The sequence below is a fragment of the Stegodyphus dumicola genome, chromosome 7 (assembly GCF_044657685.1).
Source record: "Stegodyphus dumicola isolate Sdum_Otavi_A_Nest chromosome 7, ASM4465768v1".
Lineage (NCBI taxonomy): Eukaryota > Metazoa > Arthropoda > Arachnida > Araneae > Eresidae > Stegodyphus > Stegodyphus dumicola.
This window is the reverse complement of record NC_140774.1, coordinates 174,545,631-174,563,886: the sequence shown is the minus strand read 5'-3', so window position 1 is coordinate 174,563,886 and position 18,256 is coordinate 174,545,631. Positions and strand designations below refer to the sequence as shown.

General features: G+C 30.2%; 1 protein-coding gene across 3 annotated transcripts in view; it reads left to right on the top strand.

Moving 5' to 3' along the window:
• LOC118188566 (ubiquitin-protein ligase E3B) overlaps positions 1–10,096 on the top strand; it is an 83,370-nt gene extending 73,274 nt beyond the window's left edge. For all 3 annotated transcript variants that reach the window (XM_035359029.2, XM_035359027.2, XM_035359028.2), the window contains one exon: positions 2,627–10,096. In XM_035359029.2, the coding sequence (XP_035214920.2) occupies positions 2,627–2,818 (192 nt within the window). In that variant the 3' untranslated portion in view covers positions 2,819–10,096. The remainder of the gene's footprint in view (positions 1–2,626) is intronic.
• Positions 10,097–18,256: the final 8,160 nt, after the last annotated feature.

The following is an 18,256-nucleotide window of genomic DNA, read 5'->3' as shown; positions in this document are numbered from 1 at the left end:
GTAGGGATTCAGCTAAAGCAAAAAATTTGTAGTAATTCACAATCTGTACTATGGAAAGAGACTTCTAAAAATATTAAATAACTTCAGTAATAAGATAGTTTTGCTTCTTCAATCAAAATATGTTATAAATACTGTGTATTTTCATTAAAAAATCAATTTTTATGTATGTATAAGAAAAATTACCATGCTGAATTTTTTAAATCAAAATTTTTGTTTTTTTATATCCAAAATTAAATGGATTACAGGCAATCATGAATAGTAATCACTGATTATCTGAATTCTGGGCACAGGAAATGTAACTACAGGCTGTAGTTTCTTAAATATTGATCCTCGGCATATTCTTTCAGTTACACAATTTATCGAGAATCAAAATGTTATTAAAAAAAATTTCAACAGAAAGCGGTCTTAACCCTTTCAGGATCAGCATGTGTCATATGCAATGGCTACGAACATTATCTCACAGTCGGATGTGTCACATATGAATCACCATGTCAGTTGATTCTGAGGATAGATGTAGCATATTAAGAACTTTTAGATAGAACATTTAACTAGTATTTTTTGTTGCTATTAGATATAGCCGTATGTTTGGTATAGTGAAATTGATGATGATTGAAGAATGTTAATCTTTCATTGCAGCATTTTTTGTATTTTATTTCCGACTGGAAGCAGGAATTAGGTAAATAAGTAATATAACCAAGTAGAACTAGCTGTTAACTGCATCAACTGATATAAACAAATGCACATTTTCCATGCTTCCTTGGCAATATATAGATGTTCTGTGGTTTTATTCATTCTTTTTAGAGTCTGGCTAGCCTTGAGATAAATATTATGTATATCATTTAACAAAATATTTTGTATACTTCAAATGGCAAAACAAAAACAGTATACACACATGATGAATGACTAATTTTCTGACACTAATGACAGTGGTGATATTTCTAAAGAATTGGAAAGTGTTAGTTGTAGCAATTCTAATACGGACATATTATCAGATACAGAAATGGCAACTTGTGTGCCTTCTACATCTCAGGAGAATGACACATTTCAGACACATTTGTCACTGGACACATTTTGGCATAAGGGCACTTCAACATTTGAAGTCTTTTGGTTTTGTGAGATCATCAAATGTTTATGTTGCAAGTGTTATCAAAAAAAATTTTTTTTTCATTATGATGGTGATAATCTTATAAAATACATTGTGAAAGAGACAAACAGTTTCGCTCAAAATCATCTTATAGTAACCCCCATCTTCTTCAAAATCAGTGGATTTTTTTAGAAATGACACAGGAATGAATTAAAGTATTTTTAGTTTGTTTATTGTAATGGGAATTATCAAAAAGCCTAACCTAATTTTTGAAACATTGATCTTTTTTTATTGTTTTCATGCTGGATATTTTTTAATATTTTTTATTTGTATGTGATTGTTTGGATATTTTTCCATATGCAGTAAAACTCAGTTGTCTGGAAACCTCGAGAAAGGCCAAATTCTGAATAATTGGACATTCAAAAAATACATTTCACAGTAGAATATGTAGCCAAATAAATGGAAGAAAAATGTTTCGGTCTAAAATGATAAAAAAAAGTAATTTTATTTGTTATCAATGCCTTATATGAGATTTCAAAAGAAAGAAAGAGCATTCCAGACATAAGCATGAAAATAAAACATAAATTTTATTATGAAATTCTGAATCACCATGAAATATGGCAAAGATCTCGCCAACCTTGCACTAGTCATTCCAGAAGAAGTTTGAAGAAGCAGATCGCTCTTTGTGTATTTAAATAATTAATATGTGCAAGTTACAGACATCACATATTAAATTTTGCTTATCATAATTTTCATACTTTTCTTGGTGCTACTATACTACATGCTGTTATGTTGAATACAAGTACCAAATTTTAAAATTTTAATCATGTTTTAAAATTGCGATGGTTTTGACTTGTATTGTTTTCTGCAAAAATTAAGCCAATTTATCGAGAATAAATTAGGTTTACGTTGGATACTTGAACTTTCTGATTAGTTGATGCCAGATAGTCGGCTTTTACTGTATATTTAGAGAAAAGTCAAAAATTTTATTATTCTAGAATTTTTAAGGGTGATGTAATGATAAAGTTTTAAAATTAATTCTTATAACTACCTGAGTGAGTATTCCTGTCATAATGGGCCAAAAATTAGAACAATTAGAGCACAAATTTAATTTATGCAATTTTTTTTCAAAAGTTAGGTTTAGCAGTTTGGATTGCTCTTTCCCACAAAACAGTGCATGCTATTAGAATTTTGAGAGAGGGGTTTAGTGACTGAGGCACTCATCGCGAAAGGTTTGACACAGTACATAAAAAGTTTTATAAATGTAAAATTTAGCTTGTTATGTAGGCCAACAAGCATACAACAAAAACTTTATAATTGCAAATACATATGTACGATCAGCTCTCAAGGAGATAGTACCAGTAATTATGTTCTTTTTTTATATCTATATTTTATGTGAGTTAGTGTGCAGCTTTTATGCAAATAATTATGCAGCTTCATAAATATTTCACTTTGATATGATAAAACTGACTTTTTTTTCCCATAAAATTAAGAATTTACAATTGAGACAATTCTGCATTGCAAGTGATCTAATTTTTTCAGGATACAGGAGACACAGTGGGAAGTGTCCTTCGTGGTTTTTTCACTATTCGTAAAAAAGACCCTGTGAATCGCCTTCCAACATCGTCTACATGTTTTAATCTCCTGAAACTTCCTAATTATCAAAAGAAAAGCACTTTGCGTGAGAAGCTGCGTTATGCTATAGCATGCAATACAGGATTTGAGCTATCATGATGTAAATCTCAACCTTGCAAATTATTTATGATGCATGTATGCACATTTAATTCACTGTATATATATATATATAAGCATTTTAGCACTTTATATGCAGAATCGTCAGCAAATAAATTCATTTCATATTAAAAGTATATTTATGTTTAAATATTATGTTAAATGCAAGTTCTTGTAGCACATTATATGTCTAAATTTTAAACTTAAAAAAAAACTATGGTAGGAACAATCATGATCAAAATATCATTTTATAAATTTATTTAGAATTATTTTTTGTGTTGATTTTTTATCATTCTTTTGAACAGAAAATTCTTTCCTTTATGAAGCTTTTAAAGAATTATTCTTTAATTCTTTTAATTTATTTTCTTTTAAAGAATGCATGGTTTTCAGCTGAATTTGTATATAATTATAAATGTTCGTTTTTATGAAAGTTTCTGAATGTGATGCTAACCTTTTAATGTTTTATGAGAAAGAATGTTGCTGAAAGATATGAATGTCATACAATATCTTAAAATTAATATAGTGTAAAAGATTGCTGGCATCTTGATTACACTACATTTGTTTATGTAGATATTTCTTGTTATATTTGATTTTAAAGATATTTTTAAATTGTGTTTGTATGAGCAGTTATTTTTATGAAGAGATGTGTGTTATTTTTTGTTGGTTTCAAAGATTTTTAATATCTTTGGATTTTATATGAAATACTTGTTAATATAGACTTTATGAATTTGAATGTAAATAAACATGTGATATGATTAGGAGTAATAATTCTGTGTACTAATATTAGTACAGTATAAGATTGAATGAATTCTTTTATCAAGGTAACTCCTGAGAGAATATGTTAGAAGTGTGTCTTTAGTGTTGTTATCTCATTTGAAAGAATGTTATTTTTAATATATATTATTAGTTATCCTTTTTATAAATGCCACTGTCTGTCATATAGTTATATGTTATCATAAAGCTTTGAAATTCTTTATAATTTAACTAAAAATAGTCACTTCCCACCCCCAGCCCTACGAAGCATGACTAGTAAGCCATAAAATTAGAATTTATGCACCATTTGTAACATTTTTTAATTCGTATTGTAATATAATACTTATTAAATTCTTTTTTCCAGTTGAATTTCTCGTAATTCTTTTATTCTAAGCTTTTAAATATTAGTCATTTTCATACACATTACATGAAACAGCATGCTACCGAGAGGTTAAATTCAGTAGTAGAATTTTATGTATCAGACTTTTTTATGAGGTGAAAAGTTGAATTTTTCCCTTTCTTATTAGTAGCTTTTAATTTGTTGATTTTGTGATACTTGACTGTATATTTATGTATTGATAGCTTGAGTTTGTTAACATATGGTAAAGCAAGAAATGCTGTTTTTGACTGAATTTTAATTGTTTTTAAACTATGTTAAAAAAAACTCATTCAACATTTATGCTAGTTGATTGCTTTACATTTAACATATGTGAATTATTTATTTGTATGTTATTAATGTGGTAGCTGTTTCATTCTCATCAAATCTGAGTATTGCATTTGTAAGTTTTGTTATTTTATTTGTTGGTATATTAAGAAAATGTGAGTATAATACTCTTATTTTGCTTATAGCTGCTATTTGATTTTATTTATGAGAAGAAAATTATAAATCTGAAAAATAAATTCTTTTATTATTTCTGTGTAGAAATATCTCTTTTAAGGGTTTTACCTGTTAGCATATGTCTTCTTTAAAATTATATTGAATAAATGGCATGTTTTTCTGTATTGTTGCACTTTCCAAAAAAATTAAAAGAAATTATATATCTTGTTTTAAAACTCTGAGTATTCATGGCTATCTAAAAGGACCTTGCGTTCTTCAACCATATTTAATAATAATGCAATAAATTTTAAGTGACATGTTATGTTTGTTCAAATTTTGTCATAAAACAGATCTTATTTAACCTCAAAATATAACCTCAAACTATTCATTTTTTTATTCTATAAAAAAATTATTATTATTATTATTATTTTATTTTATTTTATGTTATTCTATGAAAATGAAAATAAGACACCGAAAATATGTTAATTATTCTACTCGTATAGCCTGAATATTCTGCAAATGTTGAAGAAGTTTCTTTTCAAATAAAAAATGAATAACAAATTAGTAAATTATTTTTAAACAATACATTTCAGATTATTAATTTCAATTTTATAATGAAAATAATTGCTAGTAACCCCTATGTATATGAGACGCTTGGAAAAACAAATGGTTTTCCAAGTTTACAGTTTTTAAGAGATACAGTTTTACAAATACAGTTTTTAAGAGATGGCATTTGATGTAGGATTAAGAAATAAAACAGGTTTAGGCTTCAGAAACTAATGAAAGCATCTACTGCTAAAGAAGGAAGACCTATGTCAGATTGTCCTCAAGACTTAAGAGTTTCATTCAATGTATACGATACTGTGAGGCTTCTTTTTACCTGATCAGAAATATGTATAAAAAATATCAGTTTGTTATATTACAAGTATGTTATATTATAATGTTGAATAATGCATGTTAATCATTTTTTTATTGCTGGTAAGTGCAGTTAAGAAAGAGTATTTTCTTAATTGTAAATTATATTTTCTTTTCTGTAATTTTCTTTTTTCCATTTAAAGCTAGATTTTGTTATTATTTTTTAAAGTTTTATTATTTACTTTTTAAAACAGGTTATATAGCTCCTACTCCTTAAGATTTTGATAATAACTTCACTCTGTATCTTGCTTTGGTTCTATTAGCCCATTATTTTAATTTACCTTATCTTACAAACTATATACTCTTTCAGAGAAGGAAAATCTCTTCTGTTTAAAATGATTTTTCTGTAACATATTGCATAATTTAATTAAAATATCATGAATTTAATTAACTTCATACTACATTTAATCTTAATTTTATCAGAAATCTTATTTACTTATTGACTGATTTATTAAAAATATACTTTTAGTTTCTGTCTCTTATGTTAAAAATTTTCTTTTCCTTAACTATATCAAACAAATTTGTTACATGGTTTGCAAATATTTATTCTGTATTATGTATGCAATATATGATACTAGAAGTAACTTTTATTAATTTCACTAATGTTAAAAATTTTTTATTAGCTATATTATAAACTATATAAATTAGTTGTATTTATAAACTACAGTAGTTAGAGGTTTTCATAAAATTTAAATGAAGTTATTAAGAAGTGCATGTATTGCTTTTTAATTACTCAGTTTATAAAGCAATATATGGTTTCAATTTGAAAGCTATATATATGACATGCATTTTCTTTAAAAGTTTGCACTATGACCAACTATATGGATGATAAATACTACTGTAATGTAATATGATCTAAGAAGTGCATGTATTGCTCTTTAATTGCTCAGTTTGTAAAACAGTATATGGTTTCAGTTTGAAAGCTAGCTATATGACATGCATTGGCTTTAAAAGTTTCTAATGTGACCAACTGCATGGATGACAAATACTACTGTAATTTAATTTAATGTAATATGATCCAAAAAATTTAAAAGCTTATGATATAGATATTTGTAAAGTTAAAAGAAAAGATCTGTAATTTTGTTTATTTTTTTTTTACCTGCCTTGACAAATTTAGTAATAAGAAATTATACCTTTATTGAATTCTATGGAATTTTTAAGTTTTTTCTCTGAAAGAATAACTTCTGAGAAATTGGAATTCCAATTGCTTAGTTATTTTTTTTCCCTTGCAGTATTGGTCTTCTTAAAATTTTTAATTTATCTTCCTTCAAATCAATTTGATTTAGATTGGATGCCACTTTAACCAAATTTGCTTCAGCCAGCTCCCTCTTCTAATAAATTATTGATTATCTTCATTTAAATGTCATTAGAACTCGGTTTAATACAATATTTATACTAAAGTATTATATCAACTTATTTTGTTATGCAAAGCATTTTAATCTTCTTGAGAAGCAAGAATAAACTTGTGCTGACACAATCAAAAATTGAGGAGATTCAGTACCATTATTAGTTCAATAGATTCTTCAGTATTATTTTTTCCCTAAAAAATCCATTGCAACAATTCTTAATGTAGTGTGTTTTAATTGTAGTTTTAACTCTTTGATATTAACAATGATACTGTATAAATGATAGAAACACATTTCAAAACTGATTGATTTAAATATTTTTTTCCTAAAGCTTAGTGAGATATCTAATTTGACATCAGGTCTAAAATATTATAAAAGATGCATTTTTAATAAATTAACTAAACTTGTAATCCAGTAGGCCATTTTTACTATGCAATGATTAAATTTAGTGCATTACATTTTTTACTATGCAATGATTAAGAGATCTGTAAACTAGCTTATGACTTCCCATATATTCATTCCTTTGAAAATTTACTGCACAAAAGTAAATTATGTGATTTTTATTCCTTAGTGCATCAAAACTAGATGCATTTTTACATACATACTATGAAACAAATATCTTGGTCCTTTTTTTAATCCAAAATTGGTCTAACTGATGTGTTGTGTGTTCATTCCATTGGAGTTTATAACAAGTTAGGAGACTTTTTTGCTTTTCTTTTTAAATGGTCCGAAATTTAGAATTTTTATAGTTTAAACTGAATTTGTATGCCATCATGTTTTAGAGATGTCACATTATGTAGAATTAACCTATATACTAAAAATAGCATTTTGTGATGTTTTCAGTAAATTTTTCCTGTACCCTTTTGTATCGTAGTCATCCCATGACAAATTCTCTAAAACAGAGAATTTTATTTCAGTACTTATATTCAATACTCCTTAAATTTTTATCTATGAAAATCGTCTGCTTGAAATAATGCACTTTTACATAAAGTATTTGAAGATTGACTTAATGTGAATAAATACTTGCAAGTAATGAATTATTTTTATTTCTGTTAATGTATATAAGTGTGTTGTTTAAGAGAATTATATACTTCATGATGACCAAACTAACTGCAATGCATGAAAGTAAAATAATAAATCAAAATATGTTAAAGATATTTATGTCCTTATACTTTAAACATGTAATGAATTTGATTTAAAACAAAGATTTGTATTAAATTCAGTAATGCACAAAAAAGCATTTACTTATTTTATTATTATTGTAAAACTAAGTTAACAATTTGTGTTATTTTATGATACAGGGTGGCCTAATAACAGTGGAATATAAAACATTGTCATGTAAAATTTGTAGAAAATAATTATAACGATGTCAAAACTACTTTAAATAGTTAAGGTATGAGTGAATTTTAATGTACAGAGTTTTCAAACTGTATGTTTCAGTTATTATAGTACAAAGTTGATTTCTGAATTCAATAATTGGACGATTTCTATATCAGAATTTAGATCTGACGATTTCTATATCAGAATTTAGATCTTTATTCTCTTGATCTCAACTATATAAATATGAGTTATTTATGTAAAGGTGTTTTTAATATAAACTAGTATGAAATATTCAGAAAGATTAAGGTATGGGATATATGTGGACATTCAATATCTTTCTGTTGAATTTTTTCTGAATTAATTAAGAAAAATGGATTTTCTATTTTGTACGATTCATTTCTGTCTCGAATGTGCGACAATTGGAGAAACATGTTATGGTGATGAACATTTCAAGTGCAAAATTTCATCCCATTTTTTTACTAATAATTCTGTCTATTGACGGTACCATCTGTGTATAAGCACATCAATTTTCTGCTTAGAAAAATCTCTAAAGCTTTCTATTTGTCTTCTAAATGCCGTACTTTTACTTTTTTATTTGCCATTCAGTCAGAAATGAGCCTTATTGCTAAACAAAATATTTTTATTTTCACTGATTTTCCAATTATTTTTTTTAATCTTGATCTTAAATTTTGCAAAAGTATATTGTTCTGTTCCTGTTCTATGTTCCTGTTTTTATGTGGTTAATAAAGATGTATTTTGTACAGAAATAATTTCACAATGTTTGGTTATTTTTAGGGGCATTTCATAATATTTATGATTGTGGTGACTTCTTTCTTGTTGAATTTTGTATTTTTTTTCCGAATATTAGTTTGTAATTCCTATATTTTTGTTCTGTCATAAAAGTAGATGTCCTGTGTTTTCTGCAGGCATGAGAAATGTTACATGCTAATTAAATAATCGTTCCCTTAAAGTAAAAAAACTAGAAAAAAAATTGGAAAAATATAATGGAAATTAGTTTACTATAAAAGTGAAAACGATTTTAAACCCTGAAATGCATATTTCATTAGGAGCTTTCTTTATCTCGCACTCATATCCACATCCATGCTGTATGATATTATTTCAATTATAAGATTTTCCTCTGATACGTAGATGTATGTTTAATGCTTCTGTAATGAAAACTTTTCAAACTAAGAAAGCCATGTTCTGATATTTCAGAAAATAGACTCTTATAATATAGCAGCCATGCAAATAAATAGAATAACTCAATAAAAACAGAATATTTATAATAAAATAATATTATGTTATTTGGCTTATCTTGTATTTGAATAGCATTGTAAAGTAAATATTATTTATTTATTTGTAGTAATATGTGAAGTTGTTATAAATAGCATCTATTTGCAGTATGTTATTTTGTAAAGTTTGGTCCATGACAACTCATCTTTCTTTAAATATGTGTTCTTTTAATCAAAAGAAAACTGCTTCTCTTTCTTATTTTGTAATGTTAAATATTTCTTTATTTAAAGCATTTCATTTAATGCCTGATTTTTGGATTTTAATAATACTATTTCAATTTCTGTTCAGTGTGTTCAACCAATGAATTGCTGTTTCAGTTTTTGTTCAGTGTATTCTACCAATAAGTTTTATTTAAAGAAATTTAAAGTGATTACTGCATACTTCTGTCATTAAATTTTCCAGTTCTAAAAAAAAAGAAAAAAAATTTTCATACCATGCCTGCAATTAATGTGCAGTAAAAACGCCAAAATGCACACAGTGCTATGTTACAAACACATTAAATGTATATGATATTTAAACACTTTGTAAATGCAACACTTGCTGAATTTCAAGGCTGCAGTTTGTTTGTAATAACGATCTGTTTCTAATTGTTTTGTTTAATGTGAAAAATAATTCAATTACTGAGTATTTTGCTAGGCATGAGAAAATTAATTTCATAACTTTTTAATATCTAGTTATAGTGTACTCTAGCATCATATCACTTTATGAACAGAAATAGTAAAATTTAATTTTTGAATGAATAATACCATACTCACAATTTTTATAGTATATTTTTGTGTGAATTATCTTTTAAAGACAGATGCTCTGGTAAATAAATGTGAATTCTTGGAAAAGAAATTATATTTGATTCTTTGAAAGCAAGAATTACATTGCTCACACATGAAATTTTCCTTCAAAAAATTGGCACTTGCATGTAAATCAAATTTATTGTCTTGATTACTACAAACTTCTGCTATATAGTTTCACTGTGTATATGTACTCCTACTGTGAATACATAAATAGAGAGAGTAACTAGTGGTGTATACGATAAAAATTAAAAAATATACTCTTGTATATAGATATACTTACCATAAAAAAAATAAGAATTATATATATGAATGTATAAGTGCTGATGGCTTCAAAAACTAACATTTCAGGATTTTTATCTCGGAGGATAAGGTTCAGTAAGCCAAGCAAGTTGTCAAGGGATAACAAATGTGTTCACGAATCTTTAAAAATTGTATTGCTCAAGAACTTTCCACCTGCTAAGGAAGGGATATGTTAAATACCTGATTTTCACTGTTATATCAGTAAGAGTAAGGTTTTAATGTTTCTCAATATGAAAGTCTTAAAGTTTGAGCATGTGCAGGAAAGAAGACAATAAATTAGTGAAAAAGCTTCATTTGCAGCTTGGAAATGCAATATTAAATAATACCAAAAGCAATTACAATGAATTTTAAATGTCCACAGGTCTGACCTTTAAATTTATAATAATAGCATATCTACCATTTGGGGTTCCTTAAAGCCTTGCATGTATTGGGTTGGAGGGAAAGTTCTGTCGTATTTTAAAGAAAATATTTGAATTCATTTATAAAAATATGTGTTTAATATTAATCAATTATATATGCTCCGTTATTTGTTACAATCTGTTGCCATCTTCCAGGTAACCTGTAAATTCCTGTTTTGTAGAATTTCTCATCCATGGAGTTAAAATAGTCAGCAACTGCCTTAGAAACACTTTCAAAAGACTTGAATTTTTTTCTCGTTAGATAATTTTGCAGAGATCTGAACAGGTAAGAATCAGAGGGTGCAATGTCAGGTGAATACGGGGGGTGATTAAGGATTTCCCATCCTAACGCATTCAGTTTTTGTAGTGTCACCACTGCAGTATGCGGGCGAGCATTATCGTGATGGAACACTATTCCTTTTCTGGACGCTAATGCTGGCCTTTTTTCTTTGATAGCTGCATTCAATTTATCCAGCTGATTGCAGTACAGATCCGCGTTGATGTTTTTTCCCTGTTTCAGCAACTCGTAATACACTGGACCTTTCCTGTCCCACCACAAACAAAGCAGTACTTTTCGTTGATGGATACTTGGTTTTGGAACTGTTGCTGATGATGTTCCTGGTTTGCAGTAAGATTTTTTTCTTTTAATATTCTCTTAAAGAATCCACTTTTCATCTCCAGTAACCAGCCTGTCCAAAAACGGCTCCACATTGTGCCTAATCAGATGTGATGAACATATTCTTACACGATCAGACAAATTCTTTTCCGTTAATTCATGTGGAACCCAAACACTTTGCTTTAACACAAACCCAAGAAATTTAATGTGATCTCCAACAGTTGTATGATGAATGCCAAACTCTTCTGCAATTTCTCGACTTGTTAAATGTGGATTATTTTCCAACATGGATCGCAAAACATCATTATCGATCTTGGATGGTCGTCCAGATCGAACACTTTCTTTGAGGCTCAGGTCCCCGGAACGAAATTTGCTAAACCATCTTTGACAAGTACGAACATTTACAATATCTTTTCCAAATACCGCACATAAATTTTTACATGCAACAGATGCGTTGCTTCCTTTTTGGAATTCATATAAAATGCAGTGTCGTAAATGCACTTTATCTACCGACATGTTTTTCCCTTTAAATATTACAAGTAAATAATGAAGGGTAAAAAAGGGCACCTTTTATATTATACAGCAGCTAAAAAAACAAAAAAAAATCCGATTGACTCACTAGCCAGATTTTTTTTTTTTTATTATTTACAAGAAAAATCACCTGCCTATTTATAATACGACAGAACTTTCCCTCCAACCCGATAGTTTTCAATGCCTTATGTGGGCTTTAAATACCATCTTTCCTCAAGCTTAGTAAAGATCCGGTAGCACAATAGTTAAGGTAGCAAATGAGAATGTTCCATCCGTAAAGTTACTTACTGCAGTACTTCGATCATATGGCAGTAAGTTGGCCATTTCCAATCATATGAAGAAAGCTGTAACTCTGAAAAGTATCCATATGACAACTTAATTACACCAGTATGTGACAGCTGTCATCATACTGGTTAAAAGAAGAATGCCCAAATTTTTCTTCTTCTAGAATATTAGTACATATTATAATATTAAGAAAGTAATTAGTTCTTTCCATTCAGCAAGATAATGAATCGCTCCCAGATAATCAAACTTTCTTGGCTGTTAATGCTAAATCTGTTGTTAAAAATTTGTAATAGTAATTGCCAAAAACTTGAGAGTAAATATCATTAATTCATTCAATGCTGATTGTTTAAAGTGCTATTTTTAGCAAAATCGTCAGTGGTATTAGGATTATTTCTCCAGTTGCTGGTCTGTAAACAGTACAGTAAGATTTTTTTTTAATGCAAGTCACTCATTTTCAGGTTTAAATTGCTGCTTAATCGATTTTTATTTAACCAAAGGCCTGCCACAGCAAGTAACATTTGCAGCCATTACAAGGAAAATTCGCAGAAACATAGAATAGTAGGAATTTTGTTCAGGAGGCTATTTTAGAATTAACTGCAAAAATTCGAAACGCTCGTCCTTTCACCTCCATGTTTTGTCTTTTCAGAAAGGAACTTATTTATATAATTGTAAACGTAATTTAAAGAACGTTCGTATTTATTATTCAAGAGTTTCGGCTCACAAGCGGCCGATCCAGTTTCTCTTAGAAAGTCCTTCACAAAGGCATCCCTTCTCTAGACAGATAGCCTTAGTGTGCTTTGCCATAATCAGCTAAACCAAATCAAACCATTCAAAAGAATAAGAAAAGTGTAGCAAGGAAAGAAAGCCGTTGAAATCTCGCTCCGATTTCTTTTGAATACTCAGTCTAGTGTAAGAACAATTTTCACTTCAATTTAGTTTTATTTGCCAATTCAGCTTTTCGTGATTCTTCACATCACAGTGACCGGGTGGATACGGTGAGTGATACTGATAGTTCGATCTAAGGACACATCCCAAAGAGCAAGTTGCGTGCACTTCATGTATAAAGTAGGTTATGTAACTTTATATTTACGCATGCGTGACGTGAATATGAGCTAGTTCTTAGTTTTCAATCCTTTGTCGTCGAGAATTGTAATGTCTTACGAAGACATCCGTCTCCCTAGGCAGATAACCTTTGTAAGCTTTTCTATAGTACAATAAATCTGAATCCTTTTCTGCTTCGAAGATCCATATGACGGCCTGCTTTCATATAAGAAACAGTCCTAAAAATGTGCTATAAGAAATGAATCGCCTTCTCTGCTGAACTGTAATGCAATTGGCTAATGGTTTTGCTACGCATTTTCATCACTTATTTTGCCCCACCAGAGGCTGTGGGGCAAAGACCGCTGAAACTGGGAGTTCGACCTGGGTTTGATCCCAGGTGAACGGGCTGGCTGCATATGGCTTATTTTCGCGGCTTTTTCCAAGCATAATGTGAACACGAGCCAGTTTCCTTTCGAAAGCGCTCCACAAAGGCTTCTCGAGCAGATAGCCCTGCCTTTCTTTGCCATAATTGAATAATCTATCCTAACATTACTTATTTTATGTAGAACTTGTATGTGTATACAAATTGTTAGAAGGGGAAGAGCAATCATTCCTATTGGGATCCGTTCAGGCGAGGCAGAGACCATACGGGTATTATCAAGTCTGATGTTTGATTTCGTAAAATTGGTCCTCTGGGGCTTCGGTTCCTTTGAAACGACCAGGACTGGTATGGCTGGCCTTCCTGCAGCTGGGTTTGAGTTGCATTCTGTTCTGTAATAGGTCCTGGTCCGATTCTAGAGAAGGCATGGATGTATGTGGATATATAGTATTTGGGCGGCATGGGGGCACATGAAATAGTGGCGATCCGAAAGGCCTCACAAGTGGTTTGGTGGTAGAGAATGAGGGATGGGAAACCCACGGGCCGTTCCTTGGAGTGCTGTCCATCAAAACGAGCGGAGAGGTACAATTAGTGCGGTGGGATTATACCTGTCCAAACAATGGTAAAATTCTAATGTTCCGCCTACTAGTACCTGCACCTGTGTTGTACAGGATTATAAATTTAGAAAATGATCGAACTGATTGAATTCCTATGTGTAGGTAGCAACGAAGGCTGAATTAAAAGTTTTAGAGGACCAAAGCGCTTAAAAAAATTTGGTGCACTCAATATAATTTAAGGCTTCCAACTTTTCTCTTTCTAATTCATTTTCTGTGGACACCGTACATTCCATGGTAAAACCATCTGTTTGAAGCTTTTGTGTTGACCATTTTCCCTGATGCCTTAAACACGTGCTGTTTTTGCTTAATATTTACAGCTTTGGTACTAACAGACAACGGATGGTAACTTGAAACATTACGACTGCAGAACACCTGCAAATTTACGCTTAATAGACCTCTATCTCAGCGTTTCCCAAAGTCTGGGTCGCGACCTGGCAGCGGGTCGCAGAAAAATTCAGCTGGGTCTTGGCAAAAATTGTAAAAACACAAAAAATCTATAAATTTTGCTCTACATTTAATATTTTTCGAAACTTTTTCAAGTACTACCAGTGGCAATGCTTTACCACCGTTTCCTTACCGGACCGTTTAAATTCGGATGCTCTAATTGGCTGATTTCGATTCGTCATTCAGTGCCTTCTCCGGTACACGCGCCGTAAACTCACGGGTATCAAAACAAGGGTATGTTTGAATTTTTGTTACCTATTTTATTTGACTGTAGTTATTATTACCTGTTATTAATAGCAACTTCATATTGGTAAGTAATAAAAATACTTTTTCTTATAAATCATTAATAAACAAATTCTTTTTATTAAAGCTTTCAACCTTTATTAAAATGGATAAATGGTTAATCAAGAAAACCACAGATTTAAATGATGATGATCAACCAAGCACGAGCAAAGCTGAACATCATGATCGTGAAGAAACTTTGCCTGAAGCACCTAAAGCAGATATACAGCGCCAAAATAACAAGCGTAAAGCTACTTGGACTCGCATCTATTGTGACGAATATTTACGTTTTGGGTTCATTGCCGGCGGCAGTCAAAATAATTTGCCGCTATGTGTTATTTGCAATGAGCAACTTTCAAATGAAAGTATGAAACCGTCAAAGTTGAAACGGCATTTAAACACATTCCATTCTGAGTACTCTGATAAGGCAATTAAATTTTTTACTGATAAGAAAAATTAATTGATTACTGCTCAAAAAAAAAAAAAAAAAAAATGAAAAATACACTCTTACCTCACCAGTCAAATAAAAACCACACTTTGACATCTTTTTTTTTTTTTTTTTTTTTTTTTTTGAAATTTCCAAATTAATAGCTGAATATGGTTTCCTCATAGTGCTGGAGAAAAATTAATACTTCCCGCTTTGAAAATTGTCGCAAATAATTTATGCGGAATAAAAGAAAAATGTTTATTTCCGGGATACCATTATCAAATAATGCAGTTAAACGGAGAATTGATGATTGTGCGAAATACTTAGAAAAAGAACTAGCTGCTCAAGTAAAAAAAGAGCAATTTTTTTTCCTTGCAAATAGATGAAAACACAGATATCGAGGATAATGCAAATCTTATGTGTTTTATCAGATATATATAAGACACCATCCAAGAAAATTTTTTGTTTTGTAAAAGGCTATCGACAAGAATGACCTCAGATGAAAATTTTTAAGGCTACCAATGATTTTGTCTCTAGTAACGGTACTGATTGGATGAAGTGTGTAAGTAGCGACGGAGCACGTGCAATGGCAGACTGTCATAAAGGTTTGTTTAAGCAAATTCAAGAATTAGCAATTAATTGTGTATGGGTGCACTGTAGTATCCATAAACAAGCGTTGGCGGTAAAACGAATGCCTTTAAATTTAAACATGACTTTGGAAGAATGTGTCAAGTTTGTAAACTACATAAAGTCTCGTCCATTAAATAGCAGACTTTTTATCGAATTATGCAAGGAAATGGGGAGTGATCATAAACACCTCCTTTTCTTTTGTAATTCAGGATGGCTTTCAAAAGGAAACGTTTTAAAACGTCTGTTTGAGCTAAAAGACGATGTCTTGGTATTTCTGAATGAACACTTGAATATAAAAAAGATGCTATTTTTCCATTTAAGGATAGAGTCTACGATTTCGAATGGTTAAAGAAGTAGCTTATCTGTGCGAGATATTTGCTACGTTCAATGTATTGAATTTAAATTAGCAAGGCTTTGGTTTAATTTTTTTCAAATTATCGGAAAAAGTCGCTGCAATAATTAAAAAAATGACTCTGTGGAAACAACGACCTTTCAAAAGGAAATTTTAAATCTTTTAAAACATTACATAAATTTATTGAAACCCATTCAAACTACGATGAAGAAGATTTACATCTTGAAACACCAGTGCTTAAATTGCGCCGGTGCCCACCGGATGCCGGCTCCGGTATTTCTGAATTTTTAAGATAAATTACAATTCTAGCATGACCGCACTGGAGCCCTAAATAAGATGAGCTCCGGTACTTCTTTTTATAAAAATGAGCCTCAATTTCAAGGGGAAAAAATTTAGAATTCCCAAAGTTTTAAATTAATAATAAGCAGACCTTGCAATACTTTATTTTCCTAGAAATACGAACTCCTGAGAACATGAGACGTTCAAATAAAGTCCCCTCACTGATAATCGGAAACCTTTCCCTTTAAGAGACAATAAATTTGGGGGAGTTTGTTTAGGAACGCGTAAATTTCTCGTCATGCCATTGTATCTAATGTATTGTTATCGATGGTTACAGTTAGTTATCCTCGCAGGAAGGAAAATTTGTGTTCTTAAATGTGCGTTAAGTGACAGCGAGTAGAAGAAGAGTGAAATACTGAGATAAGCTGCTCAAGCACGTCCTATACATCGTCTTTCCCAGAGTATCCACTAATGTAACCAAATAAGGGGGGGGCGAAAAGCGTAACCAGCAACTTTGCATTCATCCTTAGGAGTCAGATTCAGAACTCATTTTACCCCTGACATACATCCGCTTGATGTATATAATTATATCAGCAAAGAGAACGTTCTTTCTCGCCAAGATTCCCCTCATTTTTTGTTTCCATCCACTCATACCCTCACGCCCTCATTCAGTTTCGCCCTCTTTTTAGTATTAGCTGAATTTTCATCAGCTATATTTTAAGTATATTTCATTTTTGTGATGATAAAAGAACTTTTTCTCCTTACGATCAGAGCTTAAATTGCGCCGGAGGCCCACCGGCTTCCAGTTCCGATTCTTCTTAGTTTTCGTAATAAATCATAATTCTAGCCGGAGCGCACCGGAGCCCTAAATAAGAAGGTTGCGGCGCTTCTTTTATGTAATTGATTAGCAATTTCAGTAGAAATTTTATCTCGAAAATTTTATTTTTAGCAATAAAATTATAATAAAAGTCGCTTATTAAATTTTAATTTACCTCTTGACATTTAATTTAATTTTAATTATATAATAATTATGGATTAAATAATTTATGAACATTAATTAAATGGATATTAATTAATTTGATAATAATTAATTATTTAATTTTTAAATTATTAATGAGTTTAATAGTCATTTTATTTATTTCTTAAATACTCTTGTTCCTCTTTGCTAATGGTCTTCCATAGGGCTCCGGTACTTCTAATTTCAGAAATTAAACCCTATCAGTTTCAATTCAAGAACATCTTTCGGAGCTAATAAATAGTTTTAAAAACAAATTTCCGGATATTCCTTCAAATAATATGTGGATTAAATATCCTTTTTCTGTCGATATTGAAAAGGAAGAAATGCTTAATCTTAGTGAACAAAAAGTTGATAATTTAATTGAAATTTCATGCGACACCGATCTTAAAAAAGTGTTTGAAACTGTACCACTAATTAATTTTTGGTTGCGCTGTCAAAAGGAATATCCAAGCGTAAGCGAAAATGTGATACAATTTTTAATGCCTTTTGTCACCACTTATACGTGTGAAACTGCGATCTCAGCCTTGGTGTACTTAAAAAATAAGTATCGAAACAGATTGGATGTCGAACCTAATTTGAGAATAAAATTAACATCATTAAGTCCTAATTT